Raw genomic sequence first — 23,822 nt, 5'->3', positions numbered from 1 at the left:
ATTGATATTGGTTTCCGAAAAGCATGAAAAATAAGGTGATGAAGGAGGTTTTGAAAATATCTTGAAAACTTTTTTAAACAATAAGGATAGCTGCCATGTGATAATACATGGCTTTTTTTCAGAACAGGAAGCTAGAAGGCCTTTAAACATTAAATCATTTTAGCAAAAATAATTGACAAAAACGAAAAATAACAGTGGCCATCCTTGTAAATATTATTATGTAGCTGATATATTGATTTTTGGGTTTTTATATGATGTAACAGCTTTCATTCTGTTTTGTTTATCACCTATAATAGGGTTCAATTTGTTTGTTTTACAAAAATAAACACTTTATCAAGTAAACTGCTTTTTAAATTAATATTTTACATGCCAAAATATTCTATACGTCTATAGCACTCATTTACACTAAAAACTATTTTATTCATCTTTGTAGTCATATTAAGGCCTTTCAAAGCTCTCAAAGAAAATAAATGAAGTTCTTTTTATAGCTCTGATGGCTAAATACCAGTTATTTACTGTATATACAATGGGTTTGCCTCAAGAACCAACAGGATTTTCCAATTTGAAACGTGAGAGGCGACATACAGGATGCAAGGCAGTGTATCAATCCTGGTCCCAGAGTACCTCCCACTGAACGTTTTAGTGTTAACCTACTCTAACACGCCTGCTTTTAAATTAAGCAAGGCTTGTTATTTACCTGAATGAGGTGGGTCGGGAACAGGGAATCCACTGCAACGTACAGTGCAGTAGATCAGAAGAACTCGTATGAGGGGTGAGTTTGTAGAAGGTAAATCTAATGCCAGAGTTGCGACCTAAGACGCATTCCTTTCATTATTATGCTTCGGAGTGATTTCGATCAGATTAGACATACGCGTCTTTTAGGTCTACTGCAAGTACACTTGGGAGTAACGAGTAGAAGATAGCTGTGGATAGGCAAGAGTTAAAAGTGAGGAAAGTAGGAGGTGTGAGTGTCGCTACTGAGCTCACACCCGGTGCAGAGAGGGATCGTAACCATGTGGGCGGTGTGGACAGTAGCAAGGCAAAGGAGAGAAGCGACCATTCCGTAAAGAAGTACGATTAAGGAGAAGTAGATGCGGAAAACTGTGACGTGTTAGCCTAATGAGAGGAAATAAAACAAGCAAGCAAAATTTGTTACCTTTCGCAGAATTAAATTGGGCTAGAACATGGAGGAGCATCAAGAAGATTTGGCCAGTCTGTCTGATCTGGATGAGAAAAGTTTGCTCGAGTCACTGACTCTCCGTTTTAACCAGAACCAGATCTACGTAAGTATATTCACAACTGATCGTTTTCAGCACGTTTGCGAAGAGTCAACTACAGCTCTAAAATATATCCTTCGGTTTTGTTTACGTGACCACAAAATTTGGCTAAATTTATTGACTGTTCTTTTTCAAGCTGTCCCTTTCAAAACGTTCATTTTTCCTTTAGTGCACAGCTGAACCAACACGGTTAACAAAATACGGACAAACACTGAAAATTGACATTTTATTTTTCTGTTTAACAGACATATATTGGGGACATATTAGTGGCAGTGAATCCATTTAAATATCTTTCCCTCTATGAAAAGGAGGTAAGGTCGGGTCCGTTTTTTTTTTTTAATGAACGATATCTTGACTGCATCGTTTAAGTACTTCCTCTTGTGTAGAAGGTATAAAACAAATCAGCCGCAATAACATGTACAAACAAATTGATGTCAACATTCTTTAGACCTTGCAGTTTTATTTTAAGGACTACGTGCTACCCTCATGTCTCTTCAGGTGTCGGAGAAGTATAAATATCATGAAAAAAGTTCTCTACCTCCACATATATTTGCCGTAGCAGACCGAGCGTATCAGTCTATGTTAGGTCGCCTCGGCACAGGACCTAAAAACCAATGTATCGTCATCAGGTGAGTCCCTTTTATTCTGTCTTCTGTACAATTTATAACACGCTTTGTAATCAGCAGGTTGTAGAATAGACATATTGTACGATGTCCTTTGAATGACCCAGTTTGGTTTGCCCGTCATCAGACATGTAGAAAATGTTTTAGCATTCCTCTGTTTCCTGGGCAAGTAATGGCTGATGAGGAATTATGACAAGCAAAAACGTACAAATCCGATCTGTATTTTGGCTATGGCACTGTGGAAGACCAGTCGAGATGCTATTTTAGGCTTCGGCCCTGATGCCATGTCCGTTGTTGATTAAGCAGGGTTTTACTCTTCTCCATGCACTAACCCAGTCGGAGGCTAAAATGCTATCCTTTTGCAAACCTTAGACATAGGAGATCCTCTAATGGATTTTTCAGAGAGCCACTTTGTCTTCTAATAGACACCCAACAAATTCTAGATTCAGAAGACTTGTAACTGCCTATGAATCTATATTTTTGTAGACAGCAAATGGCTCTCAACACTGCTGGCAAATGTCAACTATAAGAACTATAACGAGGGCATTTCTAGGAGATGAGGGGAGAGAAATCGGAAATAATGCCATACAGGAATTTTACTTTGCAATCTTTTAAGTCTTTTAAATAATTGTTGATAATTGTATGTAGATTACTCCGGATAAGGGAGTCTCCCAACTGTTGAAAATGTAAATGTTATTCACTAAAGTCAGCTTTGCCTTTAAGAACCGAGTACCTCCTCGGTCACTATGTGTGCTCAGTACTGTAAGTTTTTTTGTGTCCTGCTTTTGATTCAGTATCAAGCCCACGACCCCCCATCCTGGTATGATGGTTCCATCTCCTCTAGTTGCCATGCAACTGGGGATGAGTGAGGTGTGGATGGGGGAGGAGGGGTTGGCGTGTGGGCAGTGGTGTAGGAAGCCCGATAATCACCTGGGCAACCCAACGAGAATATGCCTGCCACACACTGACTGCAAAAGAAAATGCATCCTTCAGCACACATGTATGCGAGCGTGTGGGCAGATGTAAACAAGTCTATTTTTTGGAGATAAAAGGCAAGACGCAGCCACCATCTGTTGGGGTGTATACCTATTAATAATCTTCCTGATAATTACACCGTGGAGAGATGAAACCTTACATTACTAGTTACGCATTGTTATTTTTATCTGTATCAGTTTATTTTGGTTTAGCTTAAAATAAGGAGTTTCTGTGGTTTTAAAAAGCTCTGTGGTGCTGGTGGTGATTTGTACCTCCAATTTGCAATCTCTACCTCCCTCTGAAATTCGCTCATGTTTGCTGTGCGAGTAAATAAATTGTTCTCCATAATGTGAATTTGCAAGTTCCATTGCTCATGCAAATCTTCGCAATTGGCTTGTATGCCAGAGCGATAAACTCTACATGTCAGGTGATCCTGGACGTTTTCCAGGAGTTCTGTGAACCTCAGAACATTTGCTTATCAAAAGTCACCCTATTGCACCAATATTGTGTACAGTGTCCCCAGCCTGTCGGCTGGTCTCATGGTTTTGAGTCCCATATGACCCACCATTGTGATGGGCTTTGCAAAATATTACCAACACATTGGAGAACCCTTGAGATGACAGCTGAATACTGTCCTGTGGTGTTTTGTCATCTTCCTGTGACTTATGAAAGCATGCACACCCCTTATCAGGATGTCTACAGTGCAAACAAAAAAAAAATATTTTGATTGATCACAAACAATAACAGCCCTGTGCATCCCTGTTCAGTATCTTCATGCTTTCTGGATATCTATATCCACTTCCAAGTCAAATGCTGCTCTTTGGGTTATGTGTACCCATACGTAGTCTTAGCCTTCATGTTCGTTATTGTTGTTGTTGTTGTTGTTTGTCTCCCACAGTGGCGAGAGTGGGGCGGGGAAGACGGAGAGCACCAAGCTCCTGCTGCGGCAGCTCGTGGAGCTGTGTCGCGCCAACTCCCAGCTGGAGCAGCAGATCCTGCAGGTAGGAGCTGAGCTCCACCTCCGGGCCCAACAGTGCAGGGTGGAGGCAGCAGAAGGGGCGTCGTCAGGAGGTGCTCATTTGAATGCAGCCTCATGATTTGCACGCATTAGTGAAGCCAGCTGAGAAATGACTTTGTGTTTGCAGGCTTCCTGTTGCTGAGAATTTGTGCCAGTTGAGTGGGCTTCTTGTGCAGTGTATTGACAGTTGATGGAACATTACACGTGAAGGAATCCGGGTGCCACTGTCGTAATCAGAAAGACACCAAAAGTAGAACTGAATTGTTGCTATAGTTAACCCGGATGTTTTGGGTTTAAAAGGGGTACTAACATTTTGAGCATTTTATCAGAACTGCTGTCGTGCTGTTTCAGCTAATGAAGTAGGCATACATTTAAAGGTGCTTTTGGTTGATCAGTATTTATTGTCAATTACATGTTATGATGTCTTTGTCTGTCTGGCCGGTTTGGGGACCCTTAAAGCCTGATCTGGAATCAGTTTTTGCTTTTCAGCTTCCAAAGACACAGAAGCTGATAATTCAGCCATTTTATTAGATATACCTGCACACTCATTGGCCGCTTTATTAAGTATGAATAGTAAAGCCATTTTGTAAATGCACAGTTTAAAAATAGTATCATAATAATAGTACCATGTGATGGCATGTGTAATTCATTAGTCATCTGTTAGTCACTGCCATCTAACTACTGCTGATCAGATATTATTTGGGCAGTGGGCCGTTTTCAACACACTAGTGATGCTAACATGGGTGTATCAGACTCTTTCTGGAGATTTTACACATGTTGGTCATTGCTGGGTTGAGGGTGGTTTACCACCCAAGACTGATGGTAGTGGTTTGGTGGGTAGGAAATGACTGCTGATCAACAGCTGTGGGAAAATAGGCTTTAATCTCTATATGTCTACAAGTTTCTATTAATAGATCAAACGTTTCTCCACTTGGAGGATGTGTTCTTCAGATCAGGATATTGAATTGTGAAATGCTGTGGATGCAGAGTTGCACTCCTGTAGCAGTTAACATGCCTCTCAATCATGTCAAATATAGACACACCTATAACTAAACAACTGGTGCCTCCACACCTCGGCTGCTGGCATTCTAGTCCTCTTCATTTTCCCTCCCCTCACAGGAGCTTGTCAGGCACTGAGTTATGATGCATGCGCACAAGTGAGTCAGCCGAAGTGTCTGAGGATTAAAGTACTGTGATTGTCCTCAATGATATAAATGCACTTTTGTGGGTCTCATTTTCTTGAATAATATGTGAAACAATTTCTTGTTGAGATAGGAGAGAATAACAGTATTGCCTACAGGGAAGCTCCATAGTAGGGATGTCCCGGTCTGATCTCAAAAGACCAGTATCTGAGCTGATCAAGGCATTATTTAACTGATGCGGTATCGGCTTTATTAATCACTAACCTAAGCCTGATCCTTTGTTTTACGACAGTGATCACATAGGTATTTTAAATTGGAGAAGGACACCAGTCCACACAGTCATGTATAAGGTCTGCAATGTGAGCGTAACAGAGCTATGGCCAATGCTACCAATTTTATACACCAAGTATCTCGTTGCCATCTGCACAAACGTGGACAGTGAGGGACCTTTTTAGTGCCGTCTCAAACATCACTGATGAGAATTGGAACCAGCTGCCAACTAATACAATCAGCATCTCTGCTGTCCTTGCACAACCCTTCATCATTTTGAAGTGAGAGTAAAAGTATTGAATGAGAGGAAAACTCTAGAAGCTGTAATAAGTCCTTTTAAGAGCCAGCCTTCCTTTATAATGAGCAGGCCACCAGGTTATTTTTGATATTCAGGTTTTACAAACCTATTTTGTTTTTTCCATGTTCAGGTTAAGCTCTTAAGTGGTACAGAGTTCTGTGGTTCATTTTTAGTGCACTATTTTTACTATAGTGCTGCACTAAGCAGAATGCTTTTTCTTTGTTGTGACTCAATGTTAAGCTATTATAGCACTTCAAAGTGTTGTTTATATTACTCATTTTGAGTACTGTAGTTTTACTACTGCAAAGGTGCACTAAGTGGAATTTATACAAGCTGTTTATAAACACATCTTTTTGTTTACTTCATTATGTATAAATAAAAAATAAACATTAAGCAGCAGCTTGGAGGCAGGCAGTTTTTTCCTCAATGCACTACAAAGCTATTCAGTTGTCAAGCATGCACACTGGAATGATTTTAATAACTAACTTTAGTGTACTTGAAGTGTGCACTGAGGATTGGGACATCCCGAGTCTCTTGTAGAAGATGCAGATGGCGATGATGAAGTTCTTGGTGCCGCACCTTTTTATATGGTACAGATTTACAGTATCCCTGTGGCAGTTTTGTTGAAGTGAACTTTAAATACCTGTTTTAAGTAATTGGCTTCTGGGTTTACTACATGGCATGCAATAAAAAGGAAATGAAGAATCAGAGGAAAGCCTCATTTGTGGTCTTTAAAGTGTGCGGCCAAGGCTGAATGCAACATACTTGTGTATGAGTCAAGCTTCTTTTATTGGCTATGGCTTTTTGAAATCTATTAATTATTACCCAAGTGGTGAAACCTTACCTACTAAATTACATCAATAGGAGTGGTCAACTTGTTAGCCAAGCATTGCCCTAAAGGCAGTCTAATAATACCATCTGCCCCAGTCATAACAGCTGCTGTACAGGAAGTGAATGTAATTGTGTAAATTTATAGCAAAGCCTTGGTTTGTGTGTGATGTATGGCTTTCATAGAGTAGAGTGGGTCATTTGATAGGCGGTCCTAAGTTTTTGTGTTGGCCTGCTTTTCTAAGGGTAACTTGATTCTTGGGAGGGTCCCCAGAAAGGGTGCAGGAGTTCCACCAGTCAGAACAATCCATTTTCCAGCACCTCAGGGTTTATTTGATTTTTCTCTTCTCTTTCTCTCTTGTGACCTATTTGTTAACTGCTGGCTTGAGGCAAATCTGCACAAACCGAACATTCAGGCTAACCCAACATTCTTGCTGGCCTGCTGTAGCAAACAACTCTTGCCCCATGTAGCAAGTCTTTCTGAGGAAGTCCAAGCTGCTTTCTGTGTGTGTGTGTGTGGTTTTGTTGTGTGGTTTTGTTGTGTGGTTTTGTTTTCTTTTTTCTTTTTGTCTACAAAACCTCCTTGTCTGCCTGATTCTTTCCATATCTATTTTTTAACAAATACACAGGACGCTATAGAGTGGCTAATAAGTCAGACTTTCAGTTTTAACATCTATTGAGTAGGTAGACATTAACACTCTACTTGTGTATTATAAGCAATAGATTTATCTTGCTGTACAGCAGTGAGGGGTTGCTGTAATCGTGTAAGATTTCTTTTTTCTTCAGCTATGGTATTTGCTTGTTTTCCTTTCTAAGAAAGCCACATTAAGGCTGTGGGCTGTACAAGGAAATATGCTTGCTTGGAAGCTGAAAGGATGAGTATTCCTTTTCCAAGTGACTTCCTGCTATGTCTTCTGCAGTCTTTCTCCACAGCAAGACACATGATTTGTATTTAAAGTATTTAAGGTAAAAATCTAAAGATTTTCTGGCTTTTGGATAGGTGAATCCTCTTTTGGAGGCATTTGGGAATGCCCAGACAGTCATGAATGACAACAGTAGTCGATTTGGGAAGTACATTCAACTGCGCTTTCAGAACTCTTCTGGTGAGTTATGGAGATGCAGTGATGCATGGCTGACGGGCATCAGATCGCACACACAAGGCGTGGTTTCCTGCAGTGTGTATTTATGACCACGTCATTATCTTTTTGTATTTGCTCTTGTAGTGAAAGGGGCCAAAATCAATGAATACCTCTTGGAAAAGTCACGTGTGGTTCACCAGGATGAGGGCGAGAGGAATTTCCACATCTTCTATTGCATGCTAGCCGGCATTTCTCCACACGATAAGGAGATGTACGGCCTCTTGGAACCTACTCAGTATCGGTGAGCAATTCTATGACCTCATCCTGTTGGAGGAACTTTGAGTACGAGCTGCAGTATTGACGTCTTTTATTTCCACATGTAAAGATAAAGGTGTAATCTTGGTCGATTTGGAACGCAGTTTAGTCCAAGTTGAAGGTAGGCTAAATGGGCGGGTGGCTTGTAACAATTTTACCTGGATTTCTTCTTTTGTTTTATTGTTATTTACGTCAAACACCATACTTTAGTCAGCAGTGTGAGTAAAAATGACAGGCCTTTAACCTCCAGGCTCATGCTTTGCATATCTTGTGGCTTATTCGAAACATCACCCCCTCCCTCCCTTTTTTTTGTGACTTCCTTTTTTTGGTTTCGCACAAAAGGTGGTTGTATTTTAGCCATCGTGGTTTTTGCTGTGGGTTCAACTGTGTAGGGTTCCTTCACATAAAAATACCATTCTTATTCCTCTATGTTATGGCAATTTAATTCTCAGTTATTTGAATGGACGATCCATCCAGGATGATGCAGTGCAGCACTGGAGTGCAAAATTTGGGGAAGTGAGCAATGCAATGGATATGGTTGGCTTTGAGGAACAGGTGAGACCTTCTCTGAGGTCTGTAAGAACCTCCCAGTCTTCTATCACTCCATCACTCTGGGTTTTTTTTTTTTTCCAAATATTCTTGCATGACAAACCCAGGAAAAGGTGGACATGATGACAATCTTGGCAGGAGTCCTCTCTCTGGGGAACATCACGTTTGAGACCACGGACAGTGATGCCCTGAAAGTGACTGAGAAATGTCAGGGCTGGCTGAAAGCCACAGCGGTGAGTATAATGTTCAATGTCTTTAGTGCTCTCTTTCCAAATAAGAAAATGTTTATCTTCAGGGTCATGGCCACGGACTAACCATGTTCAGATTCCAAGATATGATGCGTAAAGGTTGTTGACTTTCAACATCCTTGCAGTCAGATGCAAGTCACTTCCCCTTTTCTAAAACACTGGTTTGTTGCAAGACCTCCCTGCAGGTCCCTGTAGCCCATTGTAGCAGCTGAAGTCTTCAGAGCAGAGTGTGTACACCCAGCTGTGCATACTCCCCACCCGAGAACCTGTGCAGATGATCTGCCCCACACACACATCTGTCCCACACACAGTATAAAACATATGACTAATTTGCCTAATTACCTCATCTCAGGCCAAGACCTCATGAGAATGAAGACCCTTTAGCTGCACCTTTGCCTCTCCTCCCTGGTTGCTCGTCAACAGGGCAATTATTGCTTTTTTTGGCAAGTCATCTCTGTGAAGTGAAGTCTGGTAGTTTTCCCTCGGCTATATCTGGGTGATCTGATAAAAAGTGTGATGCAATAGAAGGTCATAAGTGGCTATATTTAGTTTCCGTTAGGATCAGGTGGGGCTATGATTAGCCTATGGTATATAGTGGAGTGAAGTGTTGACTTGATGTTTTTTCATTTAAATCAACAGAGAAAAAGACCATTTCACCTTCTCCAGAATTCTGTAATAAGAATTCAACCAAAAGTCCTAATATGGCTTATGGAGAAAAAAATGCAGCAGTGCTACTTGGCTTGAGAGATGCTAAATGTCACTGTTTCCTACACCAGAGTCTTTGGTCCAGTTGGCCCGCAAATTAAAATGGCTCTTTAGAAAGACAGTGACTGCTGTCATGCTTCCAGTGGTTAAGGTACTTGACTTGTAATCAGAAGGTTGCTGGTTCAAGCCCCACCACTGCCAAGCTGCCACTGTTGGGGCCCCTGAGCAAGGCCCTTAACCCTCAATTGCTCAAGTTGTACTCACTCGTAATTGTAAGTCGCTTTGGATAAAAGCGTCACATAAATGCCGTAAACGTAATGTAAAGTGTCGTTTCCACTGCAGGGTCAGTTTGGGGTTGAGGCGGAGGAGCTGCAGAGATGTCTGACCTGCACCATGTCCGTGGCTCGAGGAGAGGCCATATACCGGTTCCATAATCAGCAGCAGGCAGAAGGTAGGAGGGCGCAGCAGCTCCAACTTTTCACACAGGCGTTTCCATAAAACTGCCCTTCATGGAAGCATGCTTGATGCATGAATGAAGTCAGGCACTTTTTCCAAGTTATTTACCTCATTTGGATTCTCCAGACAACATGTATCACCAAGCAGAATTTGGTTACTTTTTTCATAGCTGTGTTGGCCAATTCAAGTTCTGTAAAGCATTTAACAGAACAGGTTTCACTGAGCTTAGCTTTTAAATGTTTCCCCTGATCGTTTCATTTCAGATGCCAGAGATTCAATCGCTAAAGTGGTCTACGGCAGGGTGTTTGGCTGGATTGTTAGTAAAATTAATGAGCTGCTGACACACACTCTGGATTCTAAAGTTGAACTCAATGAAATAGGTAAATATTTAAATCAACCAGACTCCCAGTTCATGTGAAACATAAAACATGAGTTGTTCATTGCTTTAATCCTGGGTCAAATCCATGCTAACGCTAGCAGTTTAATCAATGGCCCAGTCATTTTTCTAGTATTTCAAAAATGGACCTCAAAACCTGTTGTAAGATCCAGTTCTTAACTTGTATTTTGTGCACATGTTAGTAATTTAAAGGAACAATAAGTTGTTTGTCCAAACTTTGAAACTGTGAAATCTATTTTACGCATGGCTGCTTCAATATGGGGCACTACAAAACAACTCGTGTTGCCCTTTATAGAAAAAAATGTAAAAAATAATCACTCATATTAACATTGTTTGCTACTTTTTAGTGGTAGAAATGACTTATTGCTCCTGTAATGTATGCATTTTCTGCGCATTTGAAGTGTTCCAAACCTCCAGGAACTAGTAAAGTAAAGTGTTCACAGTTTCCATAATGCAACATTTCCACGGGAGGCCTCATTTTACTCTATTGCAGGTATTCTTGACATCTTTGGGTTTGAGAATTTTGCTGTGAACCGATTCGAGCAGCTCTGCATCAATCTTGCGAATGAGCAGTTACAGTACTTCTTTAATCATGTAAGTCTTTTGCTTTTTTGTGCATGTACAGTCCCTTACTCATAAGGCTGCTTTTGTGTCATTGACATTTTTGCAGTCATCCACACCTGAAACACTGGTATGTCCTGTTTTTTATCTTGGCACTCATAAGCAAGCCATTCCTTAAGAAGGCAGCTTCTGTTTAAGGCTGTTATTTCTCTTGGTTAACATGCTGCAAAATCAACACACACAAATGTTGATTTTTAGGGGCATCAGAGCACAGAATCGGAAACAAAAGTTGTCAGACGTACTCTGTATGTCAGGTTATGGGTGTGTTTCATTTGGTACTGTTGAATTTGAACATGACACTGTCAACCAGGACATTCTAATCGACAGGTGTCCAAACAGGATCAGTTTAGATGGAGTTCTTTAGATCTTATGTCACCAACCACTACCAACTATTCTAGTGTTCACTGGACTTCAGTGTACATTGACTTCATGCTGCTGATGATGATCATAGTTCAGCTGATGGGTCGTTAATCATGTTGGCTTTGGCCTTTATTTACTACTGAGCGAATTCTGGAGGTCCCTCTTTCCACAGCACATCTTTCTGATGGAGCAGAATGAATACAAAGAGGAGGGAATCCAGTGGGAGACCATAACCTTCAAGGATAACAAGCCCATTCTGGTAAAGCACAGAATCAATCATTCTCTCCCTCTTACTCTCTCCAAATCTCCGTCTTACTGTCATGTTTCTTACGTACCATTCTTTTTGCATTTCTACTTGGCTGGTGGTGAGAAAGCCATGGCAACCTGCACATTCTCAGCCTCAGTCCTGGTACATCAATCTTGTATGTCTTCTCTTTTGCTTCTGACCTTTCACCAAGAGCCAGTTATATCACCAGACAAAGGTCGCAGGCTGGGTGTGAGGCCAGAGTGTTTGTTTTCTAAAGTTTGGATGTACAACCTTCAGCCTGCATTTTTCTGCCCAGCGAGCAGGAACCCTCGTCCGTAATTATGGTTCTGCATAGCTACCACTCCTCCGCAGCAGAGCAAATTGACTTTGGGCTGAAAGCATGTAGTTTTGTTGCCTTCTCTTTAGTAACTAAATGGCAACAAGTCAAAATCCAGTTCATGAGATGGCAGTCTGTGTGAAACCACTGCAGTAAAATATAAAACTAGTCGCTGTGATCGTGTGCTCATTTTGAAGGGATAAACTGCAGATAAATAAACTCATAGATAAAGGATCTCTAAACCCTGAGAAAACAGGGGTTGGACACAAATGTGCAGAATTATTAGTCTGTCGACAAGCAAGCGAGATTTAATGGACAAATATTTTGGCCCTACAGGACTTGTTCCTAACAAAGCCCATTGGGATACTGTCCTTGCTGGATGAGCAGAGTAACTTTCCTCAGGTAAGTGCACGGGTCACGGGACATCTCCCTGTAAACACGTTTCAGTGGATGACTGGTTTGTTTGCATACGTTCATGCCACGCGTTCTCAACCACGGTCCATTCAGAAAATAGTTTTACCCAGAACGTCTAGGAAGCCATACCATTGTAGCACTGCATTCTAAACAAAGGCCATGTGCTGGTCAGACCTAGAGCAAGGTGTGTACAGGACAGAGTTTCTTGTTAAGCGTTTATCGTGTTGCCTACTTAACAACATACCAAACTTATGAGTGGTCATGAAAATTACTCACAGATGCCTCACATTTCAGTGCTAAAATGACACGTGCTCCTTTGGGAAATTCCCCTTTTAAATCCCACGTTCTTTTTCAACTTGCAGGCCACAGACGGAAATTTTGTGGACAAGTTGAACAGCAAATTCAAAGCCAATCCCCACTATGACGTGGTCCGGAGCCACTGCCCTCTGTTTGCTATTGTGCACTACGCCGGGAAGGTGTGTATACATCTGGTGTCCAATGCAAAAAAAAAAAAAAAAAAAAAGTTTTAGATTTCCTAGTTGTACACTGCAGGGTGATGAACATACTTCCCCTGACATTACAGTGCATGTAGACGTTAACTTCTACAAACCGCATGCACGCAAGAGATGCTGATTTATGTATTTGGAGCCTTCAACCTCTTTAGGTGCAGTATAATGCCAGCGGCTTCCTGGAGAAGAACAGGGACAATATTCCAGCCAGCATCCGCAATCTCTTCATTAACAGCGTTACGCCCCTGCTCAGTGTGCTCTTCTCTGGTAGGCCAGGCATTTCTGTACAGAGTCACACAGTTAGCTGGGAGATAAATGAGAATCATTAGCTTGTCATTTAGTGGCACTGCTTATTTTTAAACTGTGTAGGTAAAATCACAAGAGGAGCATTAGAAGAGCACTTTGCTTGCACAGCTGTTTTATATATCCTCCTGTGTCCGTGGAAATCCTTATGGACTTTTTTTTTTTCTCCTCCCCTTTTTAGCCACAATTTCCAGAACAGGAACACTGATGCCACGGAGAGCAAATGTAGGATTAAAGTCTTGTCACGTTCTCCTTGACAATATCTTTGTCATCTAATGTTAGATAAGTCTTAATCCGCTGGGCTTTAAGGTCGGTGTTGAGTGGCCTGAAATGCAGCATGTGTTTTGACTGCACCAGTTGTTGTTTTGGCAAGGTGCTAAACTCTTTGCCAATTTCAGCTACAAGTTGTGGATGACAACTTTAACTCAACCAGGAAGCAGTCTGTGGGTGCACAGTTCAAGGTAAAATGTCATTTGTTTTCCAAATCAAAAACTCCAGCCTTGAGATTTTCCATAGTAATTTATAACTCGCCTGCTTAATGTCACTTGTAGCATTCTCTGGCCGTGTTGATGGAGAAGATGTTTGTGGCCAACCCGCACTTTGTGCGATGCATCAAACCCAATGCCAGCAAGCTGCCTGATCTGGTGGACCGTAAGCTGGTTATGGACCAGGTAGGCCATACACGCTCTCTGCTCATCATCGCATCTTCCTGGCAGAGTCTTGGACGCTGTCCAAACTCTCTGATGGTCTAGACCTGGCCTGGCTTTGTCCTGCTTTCCAGAAGGTTTTGTTTGCTGTGGATTGTGTTCAGCGGCCCACGGAGGGGATGTGCTGATCTTAAAGGAAAATTCTAGAAAAAAATTCTGTTTCTGGCATTTAATGAGCGTACATGGCCACCGTTACACAAATGATATCCTGCTAACTGATTGCTAGGCAGTAACGGGGCATGCTAACAAATATGTATCGGTAGCCACATTGGCGTGATCGGTTGAACCATCCCTTTAAAGTTGTGGGTCCTACCACTCCTGCCTGGAGTGCTTCACTTGTAGTGCTCACTGGCCAGCGATCTCTATTTGACCTGGGTCAAGCTTAATATGCATAACTGACTACAAGTAATGTTGGAAAAATGTTTGAGTATTTTTAATACAGGCTGCACACACTAGTGATTCTATTGTTGGTCCCTCATTTCCAGTAATAGTTTCCTAGGAACTCTCCAGGGCTTCTCTCCTCTTTCTACATATGACCTTTAGTCCTTTTTGTGTGCCTTTCTGAAGACACATGACCAGATGACACTGAGAACAAAGATTGTAGAGGTGTCTCAACATGCCTTTTGCTGCAGCACCATCTACTGTGCAACTGTAAAAGTTCAGTTGTGAGATTCAGATCTTAGGGTTATCTTAGTTACGATATGCACTTCCTACACATCATGGTTTAGTTAATGGTTTTTGTGTGTGTGTGTGTGTGTGTGTGTGTGTGTAGCTGAGGTACAATGGACTACTGGAGACTATCCGCATTAGAAGAGAAGGCTTCTCCTGGCGGCCATCTTTTAAGGAGTTTGCACAGAGGTAAATTAGTCTAATCAAAAACACCTTTAATCAAAACTAATCAAAACTAATCAAAAACACCTTTCCTTAGGTACAGCATACTGCTACTGAAACCGAATCTGCCTCTGGATAAAGATGGGTGAGGACAAGACTTAACACTTTTATTTGAAACACTGCTGTTGATCATGAAAAGACATACTGAGTGACGGTTAGTGGATGACTGAGTCTCACACACACACACACACAGGTGGGATCCATTTTGTATCTTTCATGTATATCTGTTGTGCCTTCATTCTATCAGTTGCATGTCCATCCTCAATACTACTGAACTGAGCGGCTGGAAATGTGGGTAAGTATGGCTACGCTCCAAAACATCATGTACCAGTATGTGGTGTTCATCAAAATGAGTCAAATGGATTGTTGGCTTATAGCACCAGTCAACACCTTTTTGGAGATTAAAATCACAATATTAACAGTATTTAAGTGATATTATCTTAATCATGTGCTTGTAACAGATGTAGGTTTATGATCTCTGTAGTCCATGAATTCTGGCAAAATGTTTATTTGAAATTGTCTCATGGGCAAATTTCTATGATGGATGTATTTGCAGTGGCAGTAGTAGCTCAGTGGTTAAGGTACTTGACTTGTAATCGGAAGGTTGCTGCCAAGTTGCCACTGTTGGGCCCCTGAGCAAGGCCCTTAACCCTCGAATGCTCAAGTTGTACTCAGTCATAATTGTAAGTTGCTTTGGATATAGGTGTCAGCTAAATGCCGTAAATGTGATTTATGAACTCCAATGATGTTTGGAGCACATAGAAGGATCAGTCCGTGTGCTCATTTCTTCCAGATCGTCCCGGTTGTTTTTCAAATACTGGCACCAGGAAGAGTTGGCTCGTCTGCTGGAACGGCTAGGAAAGGCAGCTGTCGTCATTCAGAAGAGTAAGTCACATTTAATTCACTATTTGAGCCATTCAGTGTTTTGGACAAATTACTACTTGCAGTAGTTTGTCAAAAGTCCCAGGTGGCTTTGCCAACTCTTAGGTTTCATTTTGAATAAACTTTTTGCTCAAGATTTAAAGAGGAACCTCAGATGAACCGGAGGTCTGTGCAGTCACGGCAGGGCATGATAGAACCTGAAGTAGCAGTCCCTCCTTGTAGACTTGTAATTAGACCTCGTATTGATTTATTTACTGGCGGTTTCTCAAGAGATGCCCCAACTTGCATCTAAAGGTTGAACGTTGTCTGGGGTAATGGGACAAAATCTGTCATTTGCATGTTTTAACATGCCACCTCTGCTTGAGCCACAGTACCTTCAGCACCCCGGCATTGCTGGTTTAGAGTGTCTCACTCATGACAATCCGTTTCCCAGATTACCGTGCTGTGAGCTGTAGGAGGAAGTTCCTGGTCCTCCTGGCTGAGCTGAGGCAGCAGGCCCAGCAAGAGAGGGAGGAAGAGGAGAGAAGACAGCAACATCTGGCAGAGGAGGAGAGGAACAGGCATCTGCTCATGGAGCAAGAGAACAAGAGTGAGACAATGCTGCATTCCTCTGCTACTGCCTTTGCTTAGTCACTGTATTGCAGTAGGAGTACATTTTCTGACCCTATGTGAGAGGTTCAAATGATGTTCTCATGGGTATCCCAACAGGACCGGTTTCTATGCCAGTTCCTCTGCCCAGGATGAGAAAGCCCCAACCCAGACCTCGGTCCATCCTTACTGGAGCTGCCCAGGTGTCCCACCCGGTGCCAGTGCCCAGACCACGCAGTAAGCTGTTGGAGGTGAGGGACAATCTCTGCCGTACTCTGTGACGGAGTTGTTTCGACCTCGTTTGTTCCCACAGCCGTTACAAATCTCAAAACGGGCCTCGTCAAACTAGCTTCAGACTGCAGGGTGTGGTTGCACTGCAGGGCGCGGTAGCTGACAGACCACCTAGGATGAACAGCCCGAGCGTCTGCCTGTCCTTGTTCTTTTTGTAAAGTAGCTGCTTTTGTAAGATCACTGCTAACATGAGCTCTATGCATCACTCTGTCGGGTAGGCCACTCCTTTTGACAACGACCTGAACAAAAACGCTGACCCGATCAAGCCGTTTGGTCAGCCTGCCGATGAAGAGTCGGCCAAGGAGAAATGCAAGAAGAGGAATAACACCATCCGTTGGTTCAAAGAGACGCAGGTCCGCAAAGTGGCCCAGAATGGAACGTTCCCCTGCTGGTTCCATGGAATGATCACTCGGAGGTTCGTTCATTTGGGGAATGGAGAGAAAAATACACACTTCTCTCCATCATGTGTTGTGGTGGTGTTATCCTCTTCTTGGCAGTGCCACAGTGGCTTCCAGACTATAGCTCTCGGCGTGATTTTGTTCCCACCATTTCCACAGGCAAGCAGAGGACCTCTTGACTGACGACAAGCCTGTTGGCTGCTTTTTAATTAGAGTTGGGCAAAGTCGAGAAGGGTACACACTTACATACAGGTAATTCTTCCGTTCCCTTCAGCTAAAAAGTGTTGGGTGTCTAACTGCAGCCAGTGTAATTAATTAATTGCCACATTATCTTTACCAGTGTGGAATACGTTCAGCAGTTATTTATGGCACTTCAACCAGATATGTTTGTTTTCCCTGCTAATGCAATTTGTGAAACACAGGGGTGCAAACCGCTATCGCCACTACATGATCGAGATGCAGAGTAATGGGAAGTACGTGATTCTAGGTGAGGACCGGGCACACTCCTCCCTGCCCGATCTGGTCCAGTACCACACCCAAGTGGGGATCAAGCCATTCATGGAGCTGCTTACTATGCCATGTGGACAGGTGGGTTCCCCACCGCCTGCCTCAAACACCTCATTTCAGTGACCCCCAAAGACCCCAAAGTGCTTTGTTCTCTTTTATAAGTTATTCATGGGTAAATGCAACATAAACTCAGTCTTTTACCACAGAAAACATTATTGGGAAAAATTTCTGTTGAAATTACTTATAAATGTAAACCTATAAATGTAACCCAGCATAATTTGTTGTTTCACAGGTGGGATAAATATTCCCAGTGGAAGCTTTTACAGTTGTATGTAACCAGCAAATAGCCATACGCTATTTTCTACTCTTTCTAAGTAATGAACTGCATGAAAATGTTTGACTGACTGAGAGAACACAGTTTTCTGCAGGTGTAATTGATAAAAAATTAAAGATTAAATTGCTGGTAGCCTGGAATATGCCTTTCCTACCTTTTAGTAAGACAGCAAATCTTATGTCGATCTGATGTGCTACAAAAACAGAGATGCAACCACGAGCCAGACTACGAAGAATTTAAGGCGATGATGGCACCCACCGTTGCGGAAAGCAATGAGGCCAATGTTGGAGAGGCCGTGCAGGAGGAACTGGACCCCGTGCAACTAGAGCTGCAAAGACTCTTCCTGCCCTTGGGCCAGAACCCGGCACTGGAGGCCCACAAACCCCCTGTGCTGAAGCGCATGTTTGATAGACGCAGACGGATTGAGGCTGCCGAGCTGGAGTGCAAGGCGGGGCAGGAGGCCGAGCTTAAGGGGAGGCCCATACCCCGGCTTTACCCTTCCATTCGACTGGCCATGAGGGAGATCCAGCAGATCCAACAGGTGTGGAAAACACTTTTGTCTGCATAATCACAATGATGTAGCGTGAATGAAAAAACTATTGATGGCAGTTAGCTTGATGCTAAATGTTGCCTGTCTGTTACCAGTGTTCATTCATTACCATTTTTAGCTGAATTACTACTTTAAATGCTTTAAAGATTGTCTTTGTGCATTACAGCTTCTAATCCCAATCAGTCCAAAACAAACATTTCTGTCGCAGTATATCAAGACTCTTCACACTGTTCAGGCATGCATCCATTTTTCATCAGGACAGTCAATGGCAAGCTTTTGATGAGGGATTCCTAACCACTATGTGGCCTTTGTTTAAACTTGTTTCATACCTTTTTGTAGCAATTCTCTGAGAGTCAGGAGCAAACCTGTGCAGCGTCCCACAAGCCCTTGGCAGCCTGGAAGAAGAAAGGTGACTGTTCCATAGCCACTCATAACGTCATTCTGCCTACATGTGCGCACATGCCTAAACATTGTGATCTGTGTTTTTGCTTTCATGTGCCCAGATTCCTAACAGGACGGAAGACGGCACCACTGGTGTTCTTGCTGCTACAATTCAAACGTGAACAGCAAACATTGTAAGGAATGATGCTCCGTTCAGATTGGACACCTGATTCATATCAACAACACTTGAACAAATGGAAAAAACTTTTGGGCCTTTTTAGCTCTTATTGTGTTTTTGTCTTAGTTTCCTAAATGTTTCTTGATTTGCATTTTAAATAGTTATTTAATTTGTATATAATGCTTTGTTGTAATGGACCGTTTTAATAAACACTTGTCTGATTTCATACGCTTTCCTCTTTTGTTATCCATCCACTAGAGTCTAATTGTGGATGTAATGAAGGGTAATGCTGAATGATGGGGATAAACTGAAACTTTCACTTTGAGATTAACTGCAGTTAGATGACCTGACCTTTTGACCTTTTGGATTAACCACAAAGACCCAGCACAGCAGGTCAACACTAAACCCAACTGCACTCAACACACCAAAGGCTGCATGAGGTGTCCTTACTAGCATCTTACCCAGCTATAGTGCAGAGTACCATCAGCTTGCGTGGGGATTTTAAGGTGAAAATGGTTCAGTCTGAAACGCAATGTGCTAGCAGTGCCAAGGTTATGGGTTCAAGTCCCAGAGAGCACCTGTTGTCATAGATGTTCATCCCTCTGCATAAGGGCATCTGCCAAATGCTGAGTGTGCTCACATGTCAACCTACAGATTAATTATTAGTAAATATACAAGGCAACACTACATACCTAAAGAGTAAAAAGCCAAATGTGTCCTGCATAAACCAAAGTTGCCCTGCTGAGTATAAGGCCATTTGATTTGAAGGGTGTGGTCTCCTGCTGCACATATAAATAGTGTGCAGTGTCAGAAACAGCCAACATTGCATGTGGAGTAAGTGTGAGCCTTTATAACCAGTCTGACTCAGAGCTGGTACACATGCAAATGGATCCCAAAGTGCTTTTGCTGGTCCTGTGCATGACCCTCATCCCTGTCCAAGGTAAACCTGAAACTACATTTGCCATTTTTCTGAATGGGTTTAATCATTTTGGTACATTTACAGTATTTAGCAGATTCTTTTGTACAGAGCAACACACAGAAGTGCTTTGTAGTCTATACTGAAATGTATCCTCTTGTAAACATGGATCAGATAGTGTCAAAAATACTATTAGGATAAAGCACTGGCTAAAATGGTAAAGAACATTTTAATAATATTTTTTTTAAAAGGAAAACATTTTTTAAAAAGTTCATGTTACAATCAGTATGTTGTTCTGACAGGATGCGTATACTGAAAAACAATTGCAGAAGGTGTGATTAATATCATAGATTAAGACAGTTGTTCTGGTTTTAATGTGAGTGTACTAGTACAGGTATTCTGAATGCTTGCTTATATCTAATGAGTGAACCGTCTCCAGTGCTGGGTGCGATTCCAAGATGCTGCATTAAAACTTCGTGGGTTCCCCTTCCCTTACTAAAGCGCGTGGAGAAATTTGAAGTTCAAACTCGCCATGGGGCCTGTGAAATTGATGCTGTTGTGTGAGTTTTTAAAAGGAAATCCAAATTAAGGTCCACATGTAAGGTGTGTGTGTGTGTGTGTGTGTGTGTGTGTGTGTGTGTGAGAGAGAGAGAGAGAGAGAGTTAGTTACATACATACATACATACATACAATGATGAATATAATGTTTTTAATATATGGGATGTTAGCATGTACATTTCTGATTTCAGGTTGCATTTCAAAGGAAAGTTGTTCTGCGCACATCCCAAAGCAGCTAAATTTCTGAAACAAAGGTCTGCAAGAAATATAATGTCGAGAGGACGAAATTCTGTTTAAAAGCAGAAACCGTTTTTCTTTCTTTTTTCTACGGTCAGTTCTTTGCTCTGGTGCTTAGAACTCATTTGCATTATGTGACTGTTCGTAATTTGTTTATTCTGGGGTACCCGCACAGATGTCTGATTGTTTTGTTTCCTTTCGGAAGCACCATCAGGTCAGCACTTTCTTTTTGTAAGGCTTATTAAGTTAAAACTGTGGGACGCGGGAGAGCTCTTTTTGAACAAATCCTAACGGCGCTGAATGTATCTGTGAAACTAGCTGGATTAAAACATACTTTTGTGTTTGACTCGTGTGTGATTTATTCCTGTTGACAAATCGTAATTTAATTCATACACTGCACTGTAGCTGCAAATGCTTATGTTTAAATTAGATGTCGGATACTTTTGTAGTTTTTGATCTTTAAAAATAAATAAATAACACATGGCAGGCGTGTCTGCTGCAGGAACAGCAGCGATCCGGGTAAACAATTATTTTTGCATATTTTGCATATATTTTATTAAAGCTTAATTTTTCTTCATTGTGTTTCTCTTGGGAAATGCAAAAGTCTACAAACTGTTGAATGGGACCCCGCCATCGAGGGGGTGTTTAAGTTGTGAAACTCCATGCAGTCCGTGTCTGCTTTCCCAGTTAGAGTGCGATGTGTAAATCTACGCATAGGATTAGATCTGATTTTGGCCCCACCACATTTTAAAAATGTTCACTGAAACATGTTATATCTTACACATTATTTAAAATAATGTGTTTTAGTCAATAAAAGGAAACGTATTATATTCATAAAATGTTCGTGTTAGTATGTCACACGATGCCGAGATGACAAACAAATTATTTATAATCAAGATCAATTGAAAGTGATTGTAGTACAAATATATTTTTAAACCATCGTGCTCATACTTCTTGCATTGTTCAAAAACCTTATGTGAACCTCTTCATTTCCCAAATTTTGTTTCTTTCAATTATCGCGCATGGTCTCAGCAAAAAAGAACCATAATTATTCCTTTCGACATGTTATTTCAAACGATCTGCAATTTCAGGATGGTAGTGCAATGGAAGTCTTTGCAAATGCAGGTAGCTCTAAATGAACATGAGTGCGTGTCCAACCGTCCCGTGACGCGCGCAGAGGAGCGACAGCGGCATACGCTCGAGCCTCTGCCCTATTAGCTCCTTTGTTTGTGCTTTAAAATAGTTTGTGACCTAAAACAGTTGGTTGTGTCGGTAAAAAAAAAAAAAAGTTTTAAAAATATATAGTTGAAGCTGAGGTCCTTCATCAGCAGCGCAAGCGGCATCTTGGAAAGATAAGGAACTCCCCTTTTTCTGCATTACAGATGACTATGTTATTTTGTGCAGTGTAAAATTTTATAAATATAAAAGTAAAAATACACTGATGTTGGGTTTAAAAAAGAAAATATTCTGTGAAAAAAAGTTACTAACTGAAACATTTTGTTTGCACAAATAATTTAAATATTTTGTCCTGCGAAAGCTCCAAAACACCAATGATTAAATATATACTACAGCCCAAAAGAGGACACAATTTTGATTTATCTCTGAATTAAAAGTTCACCTTTTTGGCCTTCTAACAAGGCACTACTAACCCAGTAGTACTGTCTACTAACCCAGTAGTTCTAACTACTGGGTTAGTAGTAGACAGTAGTACTAGTAGTTAGCAGTAGTAGTAGTAGTAGTAGTAGTAGTAGTAGTAGTTCTAGTTAGAACTACTGGGTTAATAGAGAATACTACTGGGTTAGTAGATAGTACTACTGAGTTTGTAGTAGACAGAACTACTACTACTACTACTAACTACTAATACTACTGTCTACTACTAACCCAGTAGTACTATCTACTAACCCAGTAGTACTGGTTACTCCTTAGGTCATTTTAAGTGTACATCTGCCTCTACTGGCACCATTAACTAATAATTATTTGTTTTCTTTCTCTTAAACAGATTATATTTTCCTACAGTGGTAGCATAAAGGTGCTAAATGTTTTAAAATAACTTAACAAAGATGGCATTTTTCGTTAATATTCAGATATATGCGCTTGAAAGTTTGAATTACTTCCCTCCCACCTCTTTAGATATTTCCTGTTATGTCATTTCTAGTTTGATTATTTTGTAAGCCTTTCTAAAATCCTGCAGATTCATATTGATGTCTGTCTTGCTGTGGCGATCTTTGGGGTTCCCATGAAGTAAGTACCACCCTGAGCAGGTGAGTGTTTTCGCCTTGACATCATTAATAACTAAACGCTGTCTGTTGCTTCTCTGGAAATGTAAGCCACCAACGTAGTATTTGAAAGACGTTTGAAAGACTCCATGTTAAATTCCTCAACCTGGAAAAGATTCGCAATTAGAGGTAACACTGGTCAATTTGTCACTAGATGGCAGTGTTTCCTCTCATATTTTAACCCTTTAAAACGCCCACCCATAACTAATCTCCTCTTGTTTAATTGGTTAATATTATACTTTTGCACCCTTGTGCTTCTGTCTGTGACTAATGACGATTTAGAGTTTATATAAACAGTTTGTTATCTTAGAAGTAGAACTGCAGTCATTTCTTTGTCATTTCTGTTGATTTTCTTTTCAACATGATGTTTGCATAATATATTGGTGGGTAAAATTCTGATATTTGTATTGTGCTCTAAACTACTCCCAAATAAAACCAGATTTTGCAAAAATTAACTAAGAATAACTAAGAGCCCTACATACAACTGGCCTGTATACTGGAGGTTGGTCAGAAAGATGCACGTTTGGCATTTGCCAGAAAGATCAATGACCCAATTAAGGTGTGACATGAGGTTTTGTCGTCGCATAACAAACATGCAGGCCGTTGGCCAAAATTTGAAATGCCATGCGCAAACCTAGCTAGCAGTGGCCCACGTCAACACAGGTGTGGGTCTGCAGCATCATGCTGGGGAGCTTGGCTCAGTGCAGACTGAGCATGCTGCTAAACATGAAGCACACATGGGTGGTGCGGAAAACCTGCTTTACTCTTTTAAAAACTACAGCTCTGGAGAAACTTCGCCTTCCAAGCAAAGACCTGAAGCACGAGGCCTGCATAACACAGGAGTGGTTGAACAGTGAAACAGTGTTGGCCAAGTCAGTCCAGATCAGCTGAGGACTTGAACATTTGAAATCTGGAGTCCAGCACCATCACCCAACCAACCTGTTCAACCGGGAGCAAATCTGCCAGAAAGAACAGGAAAAAGCAAACAGTGCACACACATGCTAGAAGATGCACCCTAACTTAAAGCTGTTATTTCAGCCAAAGACTGGTGCACTAAGGACTAGTCAGAGGACACTGAGAACAAGCATTTTGAGTGGGTTTTTTTTTTTTTTGGATCTGCTGACAAATTCAATGAATTTTGAATTTTAAAAATCTGT

At 41.4% G+C, this 23,822-nt stretch overlaps 2 protein-coding genes across 6 annotated transcripts; both read left to right on the top strand.

Annotated features, from left to right (window-relative positions):
- Positions 1 to 997: 997 nt before the first annotated feature.
- On the top strand, positions 998 to 18,904 carry LOC113573286 (myosin-IIIb). 5 transcript variants are annotated; one of them, XM_027003435.3, is made up of 30 exons: positions 998 to 1,283; positions 1,523 to 1,588; positions 1,776 to 1,906; positions 3,774 to 3,876; positions 7,432 to 7,534; positions 7,655 to 7,811; positions 8,278 to 8,380; positions 8,482 to 8,607; positions 9,670 to 9,778; positions 10,047 to 10,163; positions 10,674 to 10,774; positions 11,334 to 11,420; positions 12,082 to 12,147; positions 12,522 to 12,635; positions 12,824 to 12,935; positions 13,153 to 13,196; positions 13,370 to 13,432; positions 13,523 to 13,642; positions 14,451 to 14,536; positions 14,607 to 14,654; positions 14,817 to 14,864; positions 15,363 to 15,454; positions 15,885 to 16,040; positions 16,160 to 16,290; positions 16,549 to 16,745; positions 16,888 to 16,980; positions 17,151 to 17,316; positions 17,775 to 18,110; positions 18,459 to 18,528; positions 18,623 to 18,904. In XM_027003435.3, the coding sequence occupies exons 1-30, from the start codon at positions 1,185 to 1,187 to the stop codon at positions 18,628 to 18,630; spliced, it is 3,252 nt and encodes a 1,083-aa protein (XP_026859236.2). In that variant the 5' UTR covers positions 998 to 1,184; the 3' UTR covers positions 18,631 to 18,904. The 5 variants fall into 5 exon arrangements, with proteins under 5 accessions (XP_026859236.2, XP_081558889.1, XP_081558890.1 ...); XM_081702763.1 differs by lacking the exon at positions 1,523 to 1,588; XM_081702765.1 differs by lacking the exons at positions 1,523 to 1,588; positions 7,432 to 7,534 and having other exon boundaries at positions 1,000 to 1,283.
- Positions 18,905 to 19,499: 595 nt separating this feature from the next.
- Positions 19,500 to 20,484, top strand: ccl27b (chemokine (C-C motif) ligand 27b). The gene is made up of 3 exons (XM_035535858.2): positions 19,500 to 19,618; positions 20,034 to 20,154; positions 20,344 to 20,484. The coding sequence occupies exons 1-3, from the start codon at positions 19,558 to 19,560 to the stop codon at positions 20,447 to 20,449; spliced, it is 288 nt and encodes a 95-aa protein (XP_035391751.1). The 5' UTR covers positions 19,500 to 19,557; the 3' UTR covers positions 20,450 to 20,484.
- The last annotated feature ends 3,338 nt before the right edge of the window (positions 20,485 to 23,822 follow it).

The sequence above is a fragment of the Electrophorus electricus genome, chromosome 19, assembly GCF_041902795.1.
Source record: "Electrophorus electricus isolate QZ-2024a chromosome 19, ASM4190279v1, whole genome shotgun sequence".
NCBI classification, from domain to species: Eukaryota; Metazoa; Chordata; class Actinopteri; order Gymnotiformes; family Gymnotidae; genus Electrophorus; species Electrophorus electricus.
Note: the sequence above shows the minus strand (reverse complement) of the source record. Positions and strands in the feature narration are given on the sequence as shown.

Excerpts from the sequence above, each read along its gene's own strand:
- LOC113573286 (XM_027003435.3), top strand. The coding sequence starts at position 1,185 with ATGGAGGAGCATCAAGAAGATTTGGCCAGTCTGTCTGATCTGGATGAG. Across the intron at positions 10,164-10,673 it reads AGTTGAACTCAATGAAATAG|GTATTCTTGACATCTTTGGG; the intron begins GTAAATATTTAA and ends ACTCTATTGCAG. Across the intron at positions 11,421-12,081 it reads AGGATAACAAGCCCATTCTG|GACTTGTTCCTAACAAAGCC; the intron begins GTAAAGCACAGA and ends TTGGCCCTACAG.
- ccl27b (XM_035535858.2), top strand. The coding sequence starts at position 19,558 with ATGCAAATGGATCCCAAAGTGCTTTTGCTGGTCCTGTGCATGACCCTC. Across the intron at positions 19,619-20,033 it reads GACCCTCATCCCTGTCCAAG|TGCTGGGTGCGATTCCAAGA; the intron begins GTAAACCTGAAA and ends AACCGTCTCCAG. Across the intron at positions 20,155-20,343 it reads TGTGAAATTGATGCTGTTGT|GTTGCATTTCAAAGGAAAGT; the intron begins GTGAGTTTTTAA and ends TTCTGATTTCAG.